At 39.8% G+C, this 17,449-nt stretch overlaps 1 protein-coding gene across 1 annotated transcript in view; it reads left to right on the forward strand.

Moving 5' to 3' along the window:
- The window catches only part of FKTN (fukutin), a 112,654-nt gene extending 99,571 nt beyond the window's left edge, over window positions 1-13,083 (forward strand). Inside the window, exon 11 of the mRNA XM_043452961.1 lies at window positions 13,064-13,083. Coding sequence (XP_043308896.1) covers window positions 13,064-13,068 — 5 coding nt within the window. The 3' untranslated portion in view covers window positions 13,069-13,083. The remainder of the gene's footprint in view (window positions 1-13,063) is intronic.
- The last annotated feature ends 4,366 nt before the right edge of the window (window positions 13,084-17,449 follow it).

Consider the following 17,449-nt stretch of genomic DNA (forward strand, 5'->3'; position numbering starts at 1 on the left):
ACCACACCTCCCTCTCCATCACCCCTAAAGTAGCCTAATTATGCAGCAGTAAGTAATGTTTCCATCAAGAGAAGAAAAGCAAAGCATGTTTCATCTCTGCTGTCCCTTTTCCCCCACCTTCTGTCCCCTCTCTTTGCTGTTTTTAATACCTAAAAATTTGTTCTTATACTCTTATAGCCTCAGATCCTCGGTAGGATGGAATGTGGGAGGCAGAGGTGAAAAATTTCAGGTGTGTTTAAATAAATCATTTCTTGCTGCAAAAAATGTTATTCTTACTCAATTTACAAATTATTTAAGATATTTTTTTTGCCTGAAAATTTTCCACCAGTATTTTTGAGTAAATTTCCTTATACAGTTGACTATTATAGGCCAATTTCAGACTACCTTTTGCTAGTAGTTTAATAGTCAGCAATCTAAACAATAATGAGTATGTAAACATATTAACCTTGGTGTTAATTTACCTGCAAATGGCCTTTTTTTCACCACTATTGGATTTTTTTTAAATTTTAAAATGCTTTATTACTAAAAAATTAACTGTCATCTGAGCCTTCAGTGAGTTGTGACATCAAAGATCAGTGATCACAGATCAGCATAACAAATATACAATAACGCAAAAATGTGAAATATTGCAATTACCAAAAGGTGACACAAAGATATGAAGTGAGCAGATGCTGTTGGAAAAGTGGTGCTGATAGACTTGCTGGATACAGATTACCACTAACGTTCAATTTTTAAAAAACAACATTTGCAAAGCACAGTGAAGCAAAGCATGACAAAACCAGGTATTCCTGTATTCCTTGTCTTCCTCAGTCAGTCAGTTCAGTCACTCATTCATGTCTCTTTGCGACCCCATGGACTGCAGCATGCCAGGCTTCCCTGTCCATCACCAGCTCCCGGAGCTTCTGTATGTCCGTTGAGTCGGTGACTCTATCCAACCATCTCATCCTCTGTCATCCCTTTCTCCTCTTGCCTTTAATCTTTCCCAGCATCAGGGTCTTTTCTAATGAGTCAGTTCTTTGCCTCAGGTGGTCAAAGTATTGGTGTTTCAGCTTCAGCATCAGTCCTTCCAATGAACACCCAGGACTGATCTCCTTTAGGATTCACTGCTTGGATCTCCTTGCAGTCCACAGGACTCTCAAGAGTCTTCTCCAACACCACAGTTCAAAAGCATCAATTCTTCAACACTCAGATTTCTTTATAGTCCAACTCTAACATCCATACATGACTACTGGGAAAACCATAGCTTTGACTAGACAGACCTTTGCTGACAAAGTAATGTCTCTGCTTTTTAACATGTTGTCTAGGTTGGTCAGAGCTTTTCTTCTAAGGAGCAAGCGTCATTTTATTTCATGGCTGCAGTCACCATCTGCAGTGATTTTGGAGCCCCCCAAAATAAAGTCTCTTATTGTTTCCATTGTTTCCCCATCTATTTGCCATGAAGTGATGGGAACAGGTGCCATGATCTTAATATCAAGCCAACTTTTTCACTCTCCTCTTTCACTTTCATCAAGAGGCTCTTTCGTTCTTCTTCACTTTCTGCCATAAGGGTGGTATCATCTGATTACTGATACTCTCCTGGCAATCTTGATTCCAGCCTGTGCTTTATCCAGCCCAGCATTTTGCATGATGTACTCTGCATATAAGTTAAATAAGCAGGGTGACAATATACAGCCTCGAAGTACTCTTTTCCCTCTTTGGAACCAGTCTGTTGTTCCATGTCCAGTTCTAACTGTTGCTTCCTGACCTGCATACAGGTTTCTCAAGAGGCAGGTCAGGTGGTCTGGTATTCCCATCTCTTTAAGAGTTTTCCAGAGTTTGTTGTGATCCCCACAGTCAAAGGCTTTGGTGTTGTCAATAAAGCAGAAGTAGATGTTTTTCTGGAACTCTCTTGCTTTTTCAGTGAACCAACAGATGTTGGCAATTTGATCTCTGGTTCCTCTGCCTTTTCTAAATCCAGCTTGAACATCTGGAAGTTCATGGTTCACATACTGTTGAACATACATTCACATACTGTTGAACATACAAGACCAGGAGCTGACTGTGGCTCAGATCATGAATTCCTTATTGCAAAATTCAGATTTAAATTGAAGAAAGGAGGGAAAACCACTAGACCATTCAGGTATGACCTATATCAAATCCCTTACGATTATACAGTGGAAGTGACAAATAGATTCAAGGGATTAGGTAGGCAGAGTACCTGAAGCACTATGGACAGAGGTTCGTGAAATTGCACAGGAGGCAGTGATCAAGACCATACCTAAGAAAAAGAAATGCAAAAGGCAAAATAATTGTCTGAGGAGGCCTTATAAATAGCTGAGAAAAGAAGAGAAGCTAAAGGCACAGGAGAAAAGGAAAGATATTCCCATTTGAATGCACAGTTCCAAAGAATAGCCAGGAGAAATAAGAAAGCCTTCCTCAGTGATCAATGCAAAGAAATAGAGGAAAACAACAGAATGGGAAAGACTAGAGATCTCTTCAAGAAAATTAGAGATACCAAGGGAACATTTCATGCAAAGATGGGCTCAATAAAGGACAGAAATGGTATGGACATAACAGAAGCAGAAGATGTTAAGAAGAGGTAGCAAGAATACACAGAAGAACTATACAAAAAAGATCTTCATGACCCAAATAACCACGATGGTATGATCACTTACCTAGAGCCAGACACCCTGGAATGGGAAGTCAAGTGGGCCTTAGGAAGCATCATTACGAACAAAGCTAGTGGAGGTGATGGAATTCCAGTTGAGCTTTTAATCTTTGGTATTCTGTTAATTTCATAATTATGTATGTCTGCATAGGTTTTCATTTATGGTATAATTCTGGTTGGAATTTTCAAATCTTGGTCCTCTCCCACCTCCCTACATCATTCACCATTTTTTATTTTTTGCTCATTTTGAACTCTTACTGGATGTATGTTAGACTCCCTATATTGATTTTTTTTTTTTACAGCTTTTCTCTTATTTGTCTTTTTACCTTTTCTTATATTTTCTTTTTTAAAAAATTTGTTTTTTAATTGAAGGATAATTGCTTTATAGAATTTTGTTGTTTTCTGTCAAACCTTAACATGAAGCCCTATTGGACTTTTACTGCTCCATTCATCTTCTTTCATCAAATTCTTATAATGTACTAAGGACTAGAGGTTAGGTTTGATGTGGGTTGAAGTCTTGGGACTTTGTGAAGCTGACTGCCTTGACTTCATTCAAATCAAGTACCACAGACATAGCTCTGTGAAAAAGATGACTTCTTTATGAATGTAGCAATAGTTGATTTTTTTAACCTAGAAGATTAAAAAGTTTGGCTAAGATTAAGAAAATTTGTTGAATAGAAAATTCTTAAAGTTAGATATTCATAAGATATACTAATAGAAAATCGTTACTGAATTCATGCTGGCAGTTTTTCCCCTATGTTTTGTGTAGATCTCAGGATTTCTTAAAGCCAGACTCCAGCAAATCTCTGAATGTGGAATACTATGAATGAGCCTCTCCTCTCCAGTTAAACAGCAGGGGATGCACTCTCTAAGAGGTGCTAGTGCTAAAATGGGAAAGGAGTTATGTATCAGGTTAGAATACACAGGATACCAAAGCAAAATCCGGATATCTCTGAGTGTTTTTGCCTAGGATCCGTTTCTAAGGTCACAATGGAAATTCCCAAATGCAAATGCAACATAAGAATCAAAGTCCACTGTCACATCTGGGATTAAAGCCAGAGAAAGTTAACTGATAGGAAAGATCAGAGAAATAACATCACCAAGAGAGTAGACAGGAGGTTCTAGTCTTTGTCCCCCCACACAGAAACGACAATTTAACAACCATCTGTGAATACCTTCATTAGAGCTCTGGAATCGAGTGTGAGGTCACAGCATCCCATTCTATTTTCTATTCAGAGACAATAGAAAAGATACAATGAAAGGGTAAGAAGAACAGATTCATTCTGTGCATGTCACCCTTCCCCAGGCTGGTACAGCACAATACTGAAAGAGATCTCTCTGACTTGATCGTCCACCACGAGGGAAGGAAAGGCAAAGTGAGAGCCCGACTTGCCCTGCCTTTCAGACTGCAACTTGGGAGACCCTTTTCTGTCACACTTCACCCAAAACCCTGAGAGAATTGACAAGGCTAGATCTCTGGGAAGTCGCTAAGAACAAAGAAAAGGGGTGCACAGATCTCAGCGGCTGCCTTGCAACACCCAGTAGCAAGCAGACCACTCTTGATCCCTGGGACCAGGTCCGTCTGCCTGTGGACCCCAAAGCCAGCCCATGAAGAATCTCTGGCTGGGCTAACTGGTGGAGGGCTTTCCCTCCACCTTGTCGGGGCTTTCTCTGACAAGCCCTCCCTGACAAGTCTATAGAGACTGGAAAAAGATGACAGCTTCTTCAAATGTGGAAACACCAGTGGAAGGCTACAAGGATCATGAACAAATACCACCAAAGGAACAAAATCAAGCTCCAGTAACTGACCCTAAAGAAATGGAGACCTATGAACTGCCTGACAAAGAATTGAAAACAGTCATCTTAAAGAATCTCAGTGAGCACAAGAGAACACAGATAGACAACTAAACAAAATCTGAAAATCAATACATGAACACAACAAAAAGTTATAGTAAGGGAAATCATAAAAAAGAGCCAAACAGAATTCTAGAGCTAAGGAATGCAGTGGCCGTAAAGCAATTATACTGCAACAAAAAGAGAATACAATGGTTGAACTGAAAATTTCAATAGAAATATTCAACAGTAGACCGAATCAAGCAGCAGGAAAAATAAAAAAACTCAAAGACATGTCATTTGAAATTATCCAGTTTGAGGAATAAAAAGAAAAAAGAATAGAAAAAAGTGAAGAAAGCCTATAGGGCTTATGGCATATCTTCAAGAAAGCAAATGTATTTGTGGTAGAAGTCTCAGAAGGAAAAAAAAAGAAAGAAAGAAGGAAAGAAAAGAAAGAAATAAAAGAAAACTTATTTAAAGAATAATGTCTGAGAATCCATTGATGAATGGATAAAGAAAAAGGGGTATGATGGAATATTATTCAGCTTCAAAAAAGAAAGAAATACTACTGTTTCCTGCAACAACGTGGATGAACTTTGGGGGCATCATGTTATGTAAAATAAGCCAGACGTAGAGGACAAGCACTGTACAATATTGGTAACATAAGGAGCCTAAGGGCTTCCCTGGGGGTTCAGACGATAAAGAATCTGCCTGCAATGCAGGAGACCCATGTTCGATCCCTGGGTCGGGAAGATCCCCTAGAGAAGGGAATGGCTACCCATTCTAGTATTCTTGCCTGGAGAATTCCATGGACAGAGAAGTCCGAATTGTTACTATGGTGCCTGACCAGGGTGGGCGATTTCAGTCAGTGTGCTTCCCCTAACACTGCCTGTACAATGTTGCAAACCTCCGTCCATAGTTCTTCAGGCACTCTATCATATCTAATTCTTTAAATCTATTTGTCACTTCCACATATAATCATAAGGAATTTGATTTAGGTCATATCTGAATGGCCTAATACTTTCCCCTACTTTTTCCAGTTTAAGTCTGAATTTTCAATAAGGAGCTCATGATCTGATCTACAATTATGTTCGTGATCTGAGAAGTAGAGTGCTCTGCAAAATAGTTGTCAATAGTGACTGCAAGGCAACTGTTCCTCCACCTACTTTAAACAGAAATTGTTGCGTCAGTTCATGGACTTGGACTTGGACTTCTAGGAGACAGCTGTGACAAATTCTAGACTTGTAGACCTGAGTCCTGATCAAGTCCCAAGTCTTGTTTATTTAGTTAGTAGCTAGACACACTGTGGATTAATATCAGGAGATAAATATCTACTATTCAGAGACCTGATTTGCTGCCATGTGATTGGTTAGGAGCCTCCTGAAAGAAATCCTCTGTTTCATAGCCAGGGATGGCAGGCAAAACACTGTGGTGTACAACATGGGGTTATGACTCTAGTGTATTTGCTAAGCAAGCAGCTATTTTCCAGACTTTCTCAACCTTCTGGGTCTGGGTTAAGGGCTTATCCTCCAAGAGTTCTCATAGTACCCTGTGCTTCCTGCTGTTGGTACATATATAGTAACTATGGTAAGGATATAGTACTTACCAAGCCATATGACCTTTGTTCATTGGTCTGTATGCCACTAGGGAAAAGCTTCTGAGAGCCCTGAGGTGTTTTTCATCTACACAGAAAGTAGTTCACCTATACATAAAGATGCATGAACCAGCCTGTTAGAGTTTCCTCACAAGAGCCCAGTGTAGATGGTGGTGATGGTGGTCATTTTTCATATAACTGTTGAACCATTCACCATCCCCATCTGAATGGCAATCTCTGGGTGAGTTGTTATGTTCTCACCCTGCCACCCCCCCGGCCACTACCTCTCATGATCTAGCAGCCTGGTGGAGAATAACTGTTTAGTGAATTCTGAGCCTGACTCTAGGTTCCCTTGCCATGGAGCTCTGAAAATGCAACAAAATTTGCATAGTTGGAACCCAGATTATGTTTTCTCACACAACAGCACAAGACTCTTAACCCTACTTAGCTAATTTTACTTCCCTTTCAGGAAGAAGAAGATATCCCTTATAATATGCAGAGGCACATAATTGAGGGCCCCCAGAGTGGACTTGGTATCTGGTGACCATCCCCACCTCTCATCTCCACTCCCACTTTTTAAGCAGCTCTGTCCTTAGTGTAAAAATTTTTTAAAAAGCAAATGATTCAAGGAGCCAATCATTAAGACCTGAAATTACTGGCACCTAATGAAAAACTCCAGGATGATTGTTATTGACTTCATCTGCTCTGGAAGGAATTCTTTTAGTTCAATATTTACTTGACTGCATTGGGCCTTAGTTGTAAAAGCACATGAGATCTCTGTTGCATCATGCAGGATATTTCATTGAGGACCACGGACTCTCTAGTTGTACCTCAGTAGTCGTGGCACACGAGCTTGAGCTTCATTGATCTGTGGCATGTGGGATCTTAGTTCCCTGACCAGGGATTGAACCTGTGTCCCCAGCATTGCAAGGGGGATTCTTAACCACTGGACTACCAGAGAAGTCCCATGGAAGGAATTTTTTAGAAACAAGAGAGTATGGAACTAAGGGAACTGCAGACAGCTTAGGTATTGTGTAACCTCTGATGGAGCTGATGACATGACAATGCCTTTAAATGGACTGCAAAAACTTAACATGAATCAGGATAGGCTTTTATACCTTCGCTCACCACACTACTCCCACAGACACTGGGTTTCTTTTTTTTTCCCATTTATTTTTATAAGTTGGAGGCTAATTACTTTATAATATTGTAGTGGTTTTTGCCATACATTGACATGAATCAGCCATGGATTTACATGTGTTCCCCATCCCAATCCCCCCCCACCTCCCTCCCCAACCCATCCCTCTGGGTCTTCCCAGTGCACCAGCCCTGAGCACTTGTCTCATGCATCCAACCTGGGCTGGTGATCTGTTTCACCCTTGATAGTATACTTGTTTCAATGCTGTTCTCTCTAAACATCCCCCTTGCTTCTCCCACAGAGTCCAAAAGTCTGTTCTGTACATCTGTGTCTCTTTTTCTGTTTTGCATATATAGGGTTGTCGTTACCATCTTTCTAAATTCCATATATATCCGTTAGTATACTGTATTGGTCTTTATCTTTCTGGCTTACTTCACCCTGTATAATGGGCTCCAGTTTCATCCACCTCATTAGAACTGATTCAAATGAATTCTTTTTAATGGCTGAGTAATATTCCATGGTGTATATGTACCACAGCTTCCTTATCCATTCATCTGCTGATGGGCATCTAGGTTGCTTCCATGTCCTGGCTATTATAAACAGTGCTGCGATGAACATTGGGGTGCATGTGTCTCTTTCAGATCTGGTTTCCTTGGTGTGTATGCCCAGAAGTGGGATTGCTGGGTCATATGGCAGTTCTATTTCCAGTTTTTTAAGAAATCTCCTCACTGTTCTGCATAGCGGCTGTACTAGTTTGCATTCCCACCAACAGTGTGAGAGGGTTCCCTTTTCTCCACACCCTCTCCAGCATTTATTTCTTGTAGACTTTTGGATAGCAGCCATCCTGACTGGTGAGACACTGGGTTTCTTCTGGAGAGACAGAAAACCTAGTCAAGGCCAGATTGCCTACCAAGCCCTGGTAAACTTGTTAGAAGATGTCTTTAAATGAAAAATTTTAAAATATAATACATGTATAAAACATGCACATATCATAAAAGTGCAACTCTATGTATTTTCACAGTGAATGCACCAATATCATAAAACAAAACCAAAACTCCTGCCTTGAAGAATATCCATTACATTACTCTGTCTTCTATCTCCATATACTAGTTTTGCCTGTTTTTAAGCTCCAGTTAACTTATATGCAGAGGACATCATGAGAAACGCTGGGCTGGAGGAAGCACAAGCTGGAATCAAGATTGCCGGGAGAAATATCAATAACCTCAGATATGCAGATGACACCACCCTTATGGCAGAAAGTGAAGCAGAACTAAAAAGCCTCTTGATTAAAGTGAAAGAGGAGAGTGAAAAAGTTGGCTTAAAGCTCAACATTCAGAAAACTAAGATCATGGCATCTGGTCCCATCACTTCATGGCAAATAGATGGGGAAACAGTAGAAACAGTGACAGACTTTATTTTGGGGGGCTCCAAAATCACTGCAGATGGTGATTGCAGCCATGAAATTAAAAGACACTTGCTCCTTGGAAGGAAAGTTATGACCAACCTAGATAGCATATTAAAAAGCAGAGACATTACTTTGTCAACAAAGTTCCATCTAGTCAAGGCTATGGTTTTTCCAGTGGTCATGTATGGATGTGAGAGTTAGACTATAAAAAAAGCTGAGTGCCGAAGAATTGATGCTTTTGAACTGTGGTGTTGGAGAAGACTCTTGAGAGTCCCTTGGACTGCAAGGAGATCAAACCAGCCCATCCTAAAGGAGATCAGTCCTGAATATTCATTGGAAGAACTGATGCTGAAGCTGAAACTCCAATACTTTGGCCACCTGATGCGAAGAGCAGACTCATTGGAAAAGACCCTGATGCTGGGAAAGATTGAGGGCAGGAGGAGAAGGAGATGACAGAGGATGAGATGGTTGGATGGCATCACCGATTCGATGGACATAGGTTTGGGTAGACTCTGGGAGTTGGTGATGGACAGGGAGGCCTGGCGTGCTGTGGTTCATGGGGTTGCAAAGAGTCAGACACGAATGAGCGACTGAACTGAACTGAACTGAAATGGACTCATGCAGAATGTATTCTTTTTTTAAAAAGAAATCTCTGTTCTTTCTTTCAGCATTATGTTTGAGATGCATTGATATTGATGCAGTAGCAGTATTTCATGATTTTCATTCCCAGGTGGTGCTAATGGTCAAGAACCTGGCAATGCAGGAGATATAAGAGACGTGGGTTCAGTCCCTGGGTTGGGAAGATTCCCTGGAGGAGGGCATGGCAACCTACTCCAGTAGTCTTGCCTGAAGAATCCCACAGACAGAGGAGTCTGGTGGACTACAGTCCCTGGGATCACAAACAGCCAGACACAACTGAAGTGTCTTAGCACACACACATAAATTACAAGTATATAACAGAGTTTATTCATTTTATTCATTTGTAATTTATTCATTTTGATGAACATTTATTCATTCATTTTGATGAACATTTGGGTTATTTTCATTTGGGTTATATTAAATCATGCCTCTATGAACATTTGTATACATATCTTTTGGTAAATATATGATCTCTCAGGAATGGAATTGCTGGGTCTAAGGATATCTGTGTTCACTTTTAGCACATACCACCAGTTTTCCAAAGTGGTTGTATCAACTTATACTCTTAACAGCAGTATAAGAGAATTCAGGTTTGCTTAACATCTTCAGCAGCACTTGTTATTTTATCTCTTTCATTTTAGCCATTTTGATGTGCATATTGTAGTACCTTGTAGTCTTCATTTGCCTTTCTATGATGACTATTAAAGTTGAGCATGTCTGCATATGTTTATTGGTTATTTGTATATCCTCTTTTGTAAATTAGCCCCCTCGTGGCTCAGAAAGTAAAGAATCCACCTGCCAGGCAGGAGACCCAGGTTCAATCTCTGGATTGGGAAGATCCCCTGGAGAAGGAAATGGCAACCCACTCCAGTATTCTTGCCTGGAGAATGCCATGGACCGGGGAACCTGGCAGGCTACAGTCCGTGCAATCACAAAGAGTCAGTCATGACTGAGTGACTGACACTTTCTTCTTTCTTTTTGTAAATTACTTGCTCAATTTCTTGCTCAGTTTTGTACTGAACTTTAAAAATACTTGTTCTCTTCTACTTATTAATTTATATGAGTTCTTTTTATTTTCTGGGTAAGACTCCTGTGTTGGAGACAAACACATACAGCAAGTATCTTCTACTTTGTGCTTGTCTTTTTATTCTCTTTATAGTGCCTTTGGTAATTGGAAGTTCTTAATCTTAGTGTAATCCTATTTATCAATTTTTTCTTTTAGAGTTAGAGCTTTTTCTGTGAAGACGTCTTTTGAATAGCAAGTTCTTTTTGGTATAACTTTTCACTCATCGGGGAGAAATTTTTGTTTGGCTCCTGCCAGGTGTTAACATCAGGAGTTTTACTATGGCTAGTCATTCATACCTTGTCACCCATGTGTTTCTTGCTTCATTAGCTTGACTTTTTTCACCTGACATTTTTGCTCTGGTAATGTTTGACTTTATTCCTGCTTATGCCTGCTGACTAAACCTCATCTGGTTCTCAGGTTGGATTTCTTAGTCTCAGTTACAATCTCACTGAGCAAACTTGCCAATTGCTCACTCTAATGAACCAGTCTCAATATCCCCATGTCTAATTTTATCCTTAGTCTCTCTTGGTTATGAATTTGTAACAACTGTTGGCCCAGTCTTAACCTCTGTCTGGGAGTGAATGTTCCCAGCTCTTCTTTAGAATATGCCCTGGATAACTCTTCTTCTTCTTCTTTTTTTAACACTGGCATATAAAAGATGAATTTAGAGGATTGGAGGTCCTGCTAATGACTTTTTCTGAACTGAACTAGTAGATTTCAATGTATATGACTTATGACTGAGAGAATGTGATAAAGTGAAGTCACTCAGTCATGTCTGACTCTTTGCAACCCCACAGACTGTAGCCTACCAGGCTCCTCCATCCATGGGGTTTTCTAGGCAAGAATACTGGAGTGGGTTGCCATTTCCTTCTCCAGGAGATCTTCCCTACCCAGGGATTGAACCCGGGTCTTCTGAATTGTAGGCAGATGCTTTTACCATCTGGGCCACAAGGAAAGTATGAGAGAATGTGATAAGAGAACTAGAAAACCTCAAAAAAAGCCTTTGGTTAAAGCAATAGCATTTTCTTCATGTATTCAGGGAAGCATTATTATTTTTATTTGGGTGCACATTATTATTATGAGGTATAGTGCTAAAGAGAAGGAAATAAGAAGAAAAAACAACACAAAATCAAAAAGGAGACAAGTAAAGGAGAAATGCCTGAACTTGTTCTTGGAATGTGTGTATGTGTGCTCAGCTGTGTCTGACTCTTTGCAACCCCATGGACTGTATCCCACCAGGCTCGTCTGCCCATGGAATTTTCCAGGCAAGAATACTGGAGTGGGTTGTCATTTCCTTCTCCAGGGAATCTTCCTGACCTAGGGATCGAACCTGCATCTCCTGCATTGGCAGGCATCTTGGAATGCTAAGGACATTTTACTGAACTTTAGTAAGCCTGCACCCTTTTTTATTGCACACTGATCATTCTGATCATTGTTTAGGTCAATACATCCTGTATGCTTAGTCACTAAGTCGTGTCTGACTCTTTGCGATCCCACGGACTGTAGCCCACCAGGCTTCTCTGTCCATGGGGATTCTCTAGGCAAGAATCCTGGAGTGGGTTGCCATGCCCTCATACAAGGGATCTTCCTGACCCAGGGATCAAACCCACATCTCCTGCATTACAGGCGAATTCTTTACCCTCTGAGCCACCAGGGAAGCCCTCATATGTTTAATATTAGTGTGTTAATCTCAAAGGAAAATTAAAAAAAACCAAACTGCTGAAACATAATCTAATATCATATAGATAATATTTATGTATAACAAAGAGCTAAGCAAGGGAGCCATATTTCTATGCATTTTATATTTATTAACATGATTCTTCTGGAGTGTTTTACTACTAAAGTAATAAAAATATGAAAGTAGGAGACAGTTCTATTGTTATCTTGTTGCATGGTGTGTGCATGCTCAGGTCAGTGTACTAGAACACAAATTTGAATGCTTTTATATGTAGGTATTTTCTATGAAATTAAGTCCAAATTGAATTGTATTCATGATAAGAGAAAACTAAACTACTTATGATGTTGGGTAAGTAAATTCTGAATAATAACAACTAACATTTATGGGATTTCTATTTGGTAGGCACTGTTCATTACATGTCAACATATTTAATCCTCACAAAACTGCATGAGTTATTTTCACCATTTTAGAAATGAGAAAACTGAGGTGTAGAGAAACTTGTGTGAGGTAACTCGGTGAGCAAGAGCCAGAATCAGGATTTGACTCAGGACATCTGGCTTAGCAACTGCACCCTTAACCACTATGTCTCTAAAGTTAGTGTAATCTATAAACTTTAGAAGTTAGAAAAGCAGTAGGAAAGGGACTTCCAAGTTCCTCTTAAGAGATCTAAATATCACAGAAGAGTCATAAGTAAAATTTATTGAGCAGGTACCATGTGTCAGGTACTGGGCTAAGCAATTCATGCATATGCTCTTTTAATTTTTCATTAGGTTCTGATTATCTGTCAGGTTGGTTTGGTTTTTCCTGTTTGTTTCCCTTTAAATGTCTTACGTAATTTTTAAAGGTTACACTCCATTTATAGTGACTGCAAAATATTGGTTACATTCCCTGTGTTGTACAATATATCCTTGCAGCCTATCTTACACCCAATTGTTTGTACCTCCCACTTCCTCACCTGAATATTACTCCTCCCCCCACTGGTAACCTCTAGTTTATTTTCTGTATCTGTGATATGCTCTCAATTTTGAAAACAACACTGTTAAGTAACTATTGTTATTCCTAGGTTAAAGATGAAGACAGAAGCTTACAGAGATCTAGCAACTGCTTTTTATAAGGTTACACGGTAAGTAGAATGTCTAACTCTAGAGCCTGTGGATTCTATTACCATCCTTGTACACCATCTCCCAAGATGAGAGAGTTTCCCAAATGAACTCCTTGATATAAAGTCAAGAATATAATTTGGTATGTTACTTATGGCTGGCTAAGCCTAACAGAAAGGTAGCTGAAGAGATGGAGGGGAAGACTTTGGCCTTATGATCTGATGGGGCTAATCTGAAAGATAGGATACATAGGTATTGAGTAAATGAACATTGTAGATAACCTGATAGTACAACTGACTATAGTGGAGATAGGAAAAACTTTATACAGGTTTCTCAAGCTGGATTTCCAGTTTTGTGAACTGTTTGGAGGGGAAAAAATAGATTTCCATGGTTAAACATTTTGAGAAATTATCCCCTTGTTCAGTTCAGTTCAGTTCAGTTGCTCAGTTGTGTCCAACTCTTTGCAACCCTGTGAATCACAGCACACCAGGCCTCCCTGTCCATCACCAACTCCTGGAGTCCACCCAATCCTATATCCTCTTGTAAGATAATTTTAATGCCTATAAGAAGTTGTGCTAATATTAAAAATATTCTCTTTAGCTTTTTTTAAACTAAGGAAATATTTCTATTTTTGTATACAAAACTGTAAGAATACTTGGCTTCATAGATAATAAATGCTAAGAGATTTTTACATTTTAGAGAGTTTACATCTTCCACAACTTACACAGATTTACAGACATTGAAGGAACATACAGTGATTGACGCAGTCCCTGGAATATATGTTATATCTATAGATATACACCATTTTAGAGATATACATACAGTTCCACTAATTGAACACTGACTTAAAAAATAAACTCAGGAGATATGTAATGTAGATGTTGTTGTTTCATTGTTCAGTTGTGTCTGACTCTTTGCAAACAATGGACTGCAACCTGCCAGACTCCTCTGTCCGTGGGATTTCCCCAGGCAAGAATACTGGACTGGGTTGCTATTTCCTATTCCAGGTGATCCTCCCAATCCAGGGATCAATCCTGCATCTCTTGCAATTCTCTTGCATTGTAGTTGGATTCTTTACCACTGAACCACCGGGGAAGCCCCAATGTAGATTTTTTTTCTGTATAAAATCTGGACAGCTTGGGGCTCAAGCAATGTGTTTATTTGTCAGTTGTCATATATGGACAGCTTTCCATTAAAATGACTTCTTTCCATAATTATGGGTCAGAACCCACCTGTGACTGCATTGGCTCTGTTTATACTTATGGAACTCCCTGTTATTTGGACATATTTATGACTCTTTAGGTAGGTGAGATTCCTTTTGTTTGCCCAAATATCAGGTGCACATTGTGTTCTTTTTACTAATGTTTTGGTTTAATCAACTCATCTACACAGATCACTGACGTTTTGTGAGCTTCTAGCTTTAGCTTCATGCATTTTCTTTTAAACTTCACTCACTCTTTAAAAATTTCTTCTATTTGCCTGTCTTTGGTATAACAAGATGTTAATTGAAATTTTAAAAATATTTATTTATTCATTTATTTTTGGTTGTGCCGGGTCATCATTGCTGCAGCTGGGATTTCTCTAGTTGTGGAGAGTTGGGGCTGCGCTCTAGGTGCCGTGTGCGGGCTTCTCATCGCTGTGGCTTCTCTTGTTGTGGAGCACAGGATCTAGGGCGTGTGGGTGTCAGTAGTTTCTGCACATGGACTCAGTAGTTGCGGCTTGCAGGCTCCAGAACGCAGGCTCAGTAGTTGTGCCTCAGTGGCTTAGTTGTTAATGAAGCATGGGGGAGTTTCCTGGATCAGGGATTGAACCAGTGTCCCCTGCATTGCAAGGCAGACTTTTAACCACTGGACCACCAGGGTAGCCCTTAATTGGGATTTATTATATTGGAATTCCAGGTAGAGCTCTAAAGACAAAGGACGTTACCTTCACATTCTAAAGAGAAGAGCTAGGCTGTGCAAGGGCGACTTAATTAAAGATAAAAACCAGTAAGAGATCAAAAATCTGAGAGAAAATTCCCAGAAGGGAGTTCAAACGGTTAAGAGTGCTGTGTACTTCTACTCCTTTCTCTGTTAGGAAGGAGGTGCTCCCTTCCCCAAGCCAATTCAGACTCTATTTAAACAGATAAAGGATCATTTTTTTCTGGCATAGCAGCAAGTCCAAGAGAGATAACTGATACTATCAGTTATCTACTGTTTTCTTGACCCTTCTTCCATGGTCACAGGGCATGCCCCAGCTCAAGGCAGAAAAAAAAAGAGAAGGGCCTGTCTCAAGGGCATAGTCACTTTAATAAGAGAAGCCACATTATTTTCATCCACTTGTTTGTCTCTTCCACATACCACACTGTCTTGATTATTATAGATGTACAGTAAGCCTTAAGATTGTGTGGTGTCAGTCCTTCAACTTCATTCTTCTTCACTTTGTCTTTGGAAACATGTCAAACAGATATACTTCATTTTCATTTGCCAATATTCTAACACATGGCCACCCCTTGCTGAGAGACTGGAAAAAACATATTAATGTTTTAACTCAACATACAAAGTTGGATATGCCTGTTGGGTTAGCCATCTGATGCTATTTGCCATAACTTCAGGTGTTGGGGAAAACTTGCTTATCCAGAGGTCCATGGCATCTTTGTGAAACTCACAAATGTACCCCATGAATGAGTCAGCGCTGGGAGCCTTCTGTAGAGAGTATCAATAACAAAAAGAAAAACAAAAACTATAACAAACACTTGTGAATTAGAAAGCCTTTTGTTCCTTTTCTATAATTTCCTTATCTGATACCTTGACCCTGGAGGACACAGAAGGCGTAAGGGACAGAAGATCAGGAAAGGCTGAAAGACCACCCCATGCCCCTTTCCCCCACTGTAAGGCTCTGGGCCAGGCAGACCTGAGCTGAGGGACTGGGGAAAAACTCTGAATTAGATGCAACATTGACATTTTAACTGGATTGGATTTTTAACTTTTTAGTATCTTAAATGATGAGGAAGTAATGGAATTTGCTGACATAAAGATAAAGGTTGGAGCTTTGTCTGGAGGATAATAAATCCACTTTCTGATGGCCTCACTGAGTTCAGCCTCTTCAACACACTGGTTATGCTGGAAACTACAAACTTCTTTAATCCTGGCTGTTGACCCACAGCCCTGACTCCTAGTAGGTCTTTCTTGCTCTCATCTGGTAGCCTTTTCATTGCTGTGGGGATGCTAGATCTGTCAGTAAAAGGCAACTTTAGGAGAACCATTTGGGTTGTATGGGACCAGAGAAGGCCCAGTAGGGAGATTGATTATAACAGGATAATAACCAATCCTGGTCTGTCACTGCCTGCCTTTGTGATCTCTCTCTACTTCTGAGTTGCCTTCTCTGAAATAAATGGCCTAAAAATGATTGTAATAGACACCTCTTGTGATGGCTGTGTGACTCCATCCATTCTCAGGACACTGCCTCCGATACCTAGGGAAGTGACCCAACATCCCTCCTAGGTGATTAACCAGGAGAGGGCATCTGTCCCAGGAGAGAGCAGGCTTTGTTTCCTGGCAGTATTGAATTGGGGACACAGAGACTAAACAATGTTGACATTGACTATCATTAGTAACTAAGAGCTGCCCACACCCACCTGCTGCTGCCGGCCTCAGAAATGCCCAACTTTTTGCTCTTTTGGGGGATTGATGGCTGATTTCCTGGTAGCCTTTCAGTAAATCCCTCACTTTGTTTAAGCTGTTCAGAACTGTTTTATTTGACTCACAACCAAAGTTACTTTTTTTAGAGTCCATTCAACTTGCACAATTCTATTATCCTTTGATTTAATGGTACCTGTTGCTCTTGAACAGAGGTGAATAATAACTTGGAGGACCGGTAACCATAGACATCTGGCAGCCATGGCACCAGTGGATGACTGCAGTTTTGGCAGTCCTTATACTGATGAACACTAGAGATAGCCCTTTTAATAACATCAGATTGTTAAGTAGGTAAATTTGTACTTGTTACACATGGAGAATATTTTTAGTGTAATAGTTTATATTACAGGTGTAAATGATGTTTACAGAAAAAGATTTTAGTTTCCAGTGTAAGAAATGTAAGCCAAGTTATTATTTTCAAGTCACCACATTAATGCGTATTATTAGATATACACTGAATCTAAAGAGTTGAGTATATAATTCAATTGGTTTATCACTTAAATCTCATTTGCCAGCATTTCATTGTATTGATTGAATTCAGGGCAATTGATGCTCTTTAGTTAATCCTCCTTGATAATGCAGACCATTAAAAAGTAGAATTAAAATTAAACATATTTTGTCTTAAATGTCATACATTATTACACTATAATTTGAAAATGCATAGTTATCAAA

This window comes from Cervus canadensis, chromosome 30 (assembly GCF_019320065.1).
Source record: "Cervus canadensis isolate Bull #8, Minnesota chromosome 30, ASM1932006v1, whole genome shotgun sequence".
NCBI classification, from domain to species: Eukaryota; Metazoa; Chordata; class Mammalia; order Artiodactyla; family Cervidae; genus Cervus; species Cervus canadensis.